Source organism: Lontra canadensis, unplaced genomic scaffold, assembly GCF_010015895.1.
Source record: "Lontra canadensis isolate GAN:19392208 unplaced genomic scaffold, GSC_riverotter_1.0 scaffold238, whole genome shotgun sequence".
Lineage (NCBI taxonomy): Eukaryota > Metazoa > Chordata > Mammalia > Carnivora > Mustelidae > Lontra > Lontra canadensis.
Genome location: NW_022631232.1, coordinates 415,942 through 418,441, shown reverse-complemented (window position 1 = coordinate 418,441; position 2,500 = coordinate 415,942). Strand labels below are relative to the sequence as shown.

Sequence of the window (2,500 nt, the reverse complement as noted above, 5' to 3'; positions counted from 1 at the left end):
TTGCTCTGCGAGGAGCCTGCTTCTCCTTCTGCCTGCAGCTCCCCCTGCTTGGGCACTTTTTTTTTTCCCCTCTGGCAAATAAATGAATAAAATTAAAAGGACCCAACAGCAGAGGAGAGCTGCGCTGCCCAACTGGCTGCGCGCCACCTGGCGAGCAGAACCCGGCACGGAATGAGGGCGGTGCCACTCGCGGTGACGAAGGCCTCACGTGAGCCGCCAACGCTGACTCGCGCGCCTCGCTGTAGCGTCAGAGCCGGCTTTCGCTCCCTCACTTCTCGGTGTCTACACCCGGTGGCCGTGCTGGCGTGCGGGCCAGAAGCGGTCCCGAAGAGTCAGACGCGGAGGGGAAGTAGGTAAGGGACCGGGAGGAGGGGGAGCGTTCCCTGGTCTGGGTGTGGGAGAGCCCACGCGGCCCGCCGAGCCCTGCTGGGGGGCCGGTGCCCCGGAGCGAAGCGGCGCAAGGACCGCAGCGCTCACGCCGCCCCGCAGCCCGTGTTTGGCCGCAGAAAACGGTAGGCCGAGGGTTGGACGCCGGTGAGGCGACGACCCTTCGGAAACACCTGCCTCTTGCACCCCCGCCCCGCCCCGCCCCCGTCCTTCTTGGTGTAGAAAATGGTGGTCAGCACTGGGGATGGGGCGGCTGGGTGTGGGGGCGAGGCGGCCGTGGCGGGTCTGGGCGGAGCTGGGTAGCGTCGGGTCGGCGGGGAGCGCTAGACTGCAGCAGCCCCCGCTGCCCCCACCCCGGCCCTCTGCAGGTGTGCACGTCTAAGTGTCGCGGCGGCGCACTCTTTGGCGAGAATCGGGAGGAGGAGGAGACTGCAAGGATAGGCCCAGGTCGGTGCCGGGGACAGTGTGGGGGGCGGGGGGAACGTATGGAAAGCCCTGAGACCCCAGATTCCCTCCTCCCCCGCGCCCCCCGCCCAGCCCGTCCTCCATCTTGATGCCTTGCAGAGGCCTGGGCAGGGATCCACAGAGAAAATGGTGGGCTTTGGTGGGGAGGGGGGAGGAGCGACAGGGAGGGAGCGGGGAAGTGCTCGGACCGGGATCCCCCTGAAGAGTGCAAGGAGCCTCTCCGGTGGGAGAGTAAAAGTTTAAAAAGCCTTTGAAATCCAGGGCTCTGAATTTTGAAAGGTGCGTAGTAGGGCCTCTGTCCTCGGTGCTGATCGTCCCACCCCCACCCCCCATAATAGCGCTTTTTCTGGTCTCTTAATTCCTAGGAGCAATGGCGTCCAAACAGAAACAAGCGGTGAAAAATGTCAATATGGAAAATGCCCAGCAGGAAAACGAAGGAGAGGAACAGGGCCCCGTGCAGAATGAAGAGGAATCACGCAATTCGAAAGGGGGTGAAGGCCAGAAGCATGGAAGAAATGTCAGGCTGGGGCGAATGAGACGACTTGTCCCTAATTTTCGGTGGGCCATACCTAGCAGGCATACTGATCACAATGAAGTGGGACGTGAGGAGGAAAAGTTTGTAGGGCAGATGATGGAGGTCAAGAGAAAGACTAAGGAGCAGCAAATGAGACATCATAAGCGCTTCCAGACTCCTGAACCTGATAATCATTATGACTTTTGCCTTATACCTTGAAACCTAAGGTTTTCTCCAAGGTTGTTAATGTGGCCTGGGCTCTACAAGCTTGTAGTTTTGTGATTTACTTTTTCTGTAAAGCTTTTGGTGTTTCCACTTACCAGTTTGTAATTAAATATTGTTTTGTCTCTAGTGTAAAATTTTCTGCCCAGTAGGGCAATTTCACTCAGTTTTAGGAAAAACTATTCCTTTCATAAAGTGAAATTAATAAAGCAGTTTAAAAAGCAATCTTCCACTTTCACCCTAGTTTTTATTTTTTAATACTCCTTTTCCTCTTCTAGCTACCTGGACTCAAGATCTCTAGTCTTTGTTTTCTCTTGTTGTTGTTCTCATCCCATGAGCAAGGATAACTCATAACTCAACATTTGATAGCATTTTAAGAATGTATGCCCTACTGTTTTTCAAGGAGTATGAGTCCACCACCGGCATAAAAACACCTTGGGAAGGGGGCTTTTTAAGTATGTAAAATATCTATCCTCCAGACCCACAGATGGGCACTCCACAATCTCCATTTTTAACAAACTTTCCAGGTAAATCTAATGTACACCTTTAATCTGAGACCACTGTTTTATGTATGTATGTATGTGTCTGTGGATAAAAAAAATGTGGGGGGGTGTATGCACCCCACACATTGTGATGGAATATTACTCAGCCATGAAAAAGAATGAAATGTTGGGGCACCTGGGTGGCTCAAGTTGGTTGGGCATCTGCCTTTGGCTCAGGTCATGATCCCAGATTTCTGGGATCAAACCACAAGTGGGGCTCCCCACTCAGCAAGGAACCTGCTTTTCCCTCTCCCCTGTTTGTGCTCTCTAATAAAACCTTTTTTTAAAAAAAGAAAAGAATGAAATCTTGCCATTTGCAATGACATGGATGGAACTAGAGGTTTTATGCTAAGTAAAATAAGTCAGAAAA

The 2,500-nt window shown here is 52.9% G+C and overlaps 1 protein-coding gene across 2 annotated transcripts; it reads left to right on the top strand.

The window, feature by feature from the left end:
• The first annotated feature begins 248 nt into the window (after positions 1–248).
• On the top strand, positions 249–1,813 carry BEX4 (brain expressed X-linked 4). 2 transcript variants are annotated; one of them, XM_032849668.1, is made up of 3 exons: positions 249–353; positions 756–834; positions 1,218–1,813. In XM_032849668.1, exon 3 carries the CDS (start codon positions 1,223–1,225, stop codon positions 1,583–1,585), a length of 363 nt encoding a protein of 120 aa, XP_032705559.1. In that variant the 5' UTR covers positions 249–353; positions 756–834; positions 1,218–1,222; the 3' UTR covers positions 1,586–1,813. The 2 variants fall into 2 exon arrangements, with proteins under 2 accessions (XP_032705559.1, XP_032705560.1); XM_032849669.1 differs by having other exon boundaries at positions 259–350; positions 753–834.
• The last annotated feature ends 687 nt before the right edge of the window (positions 1,814–2,500 follow it).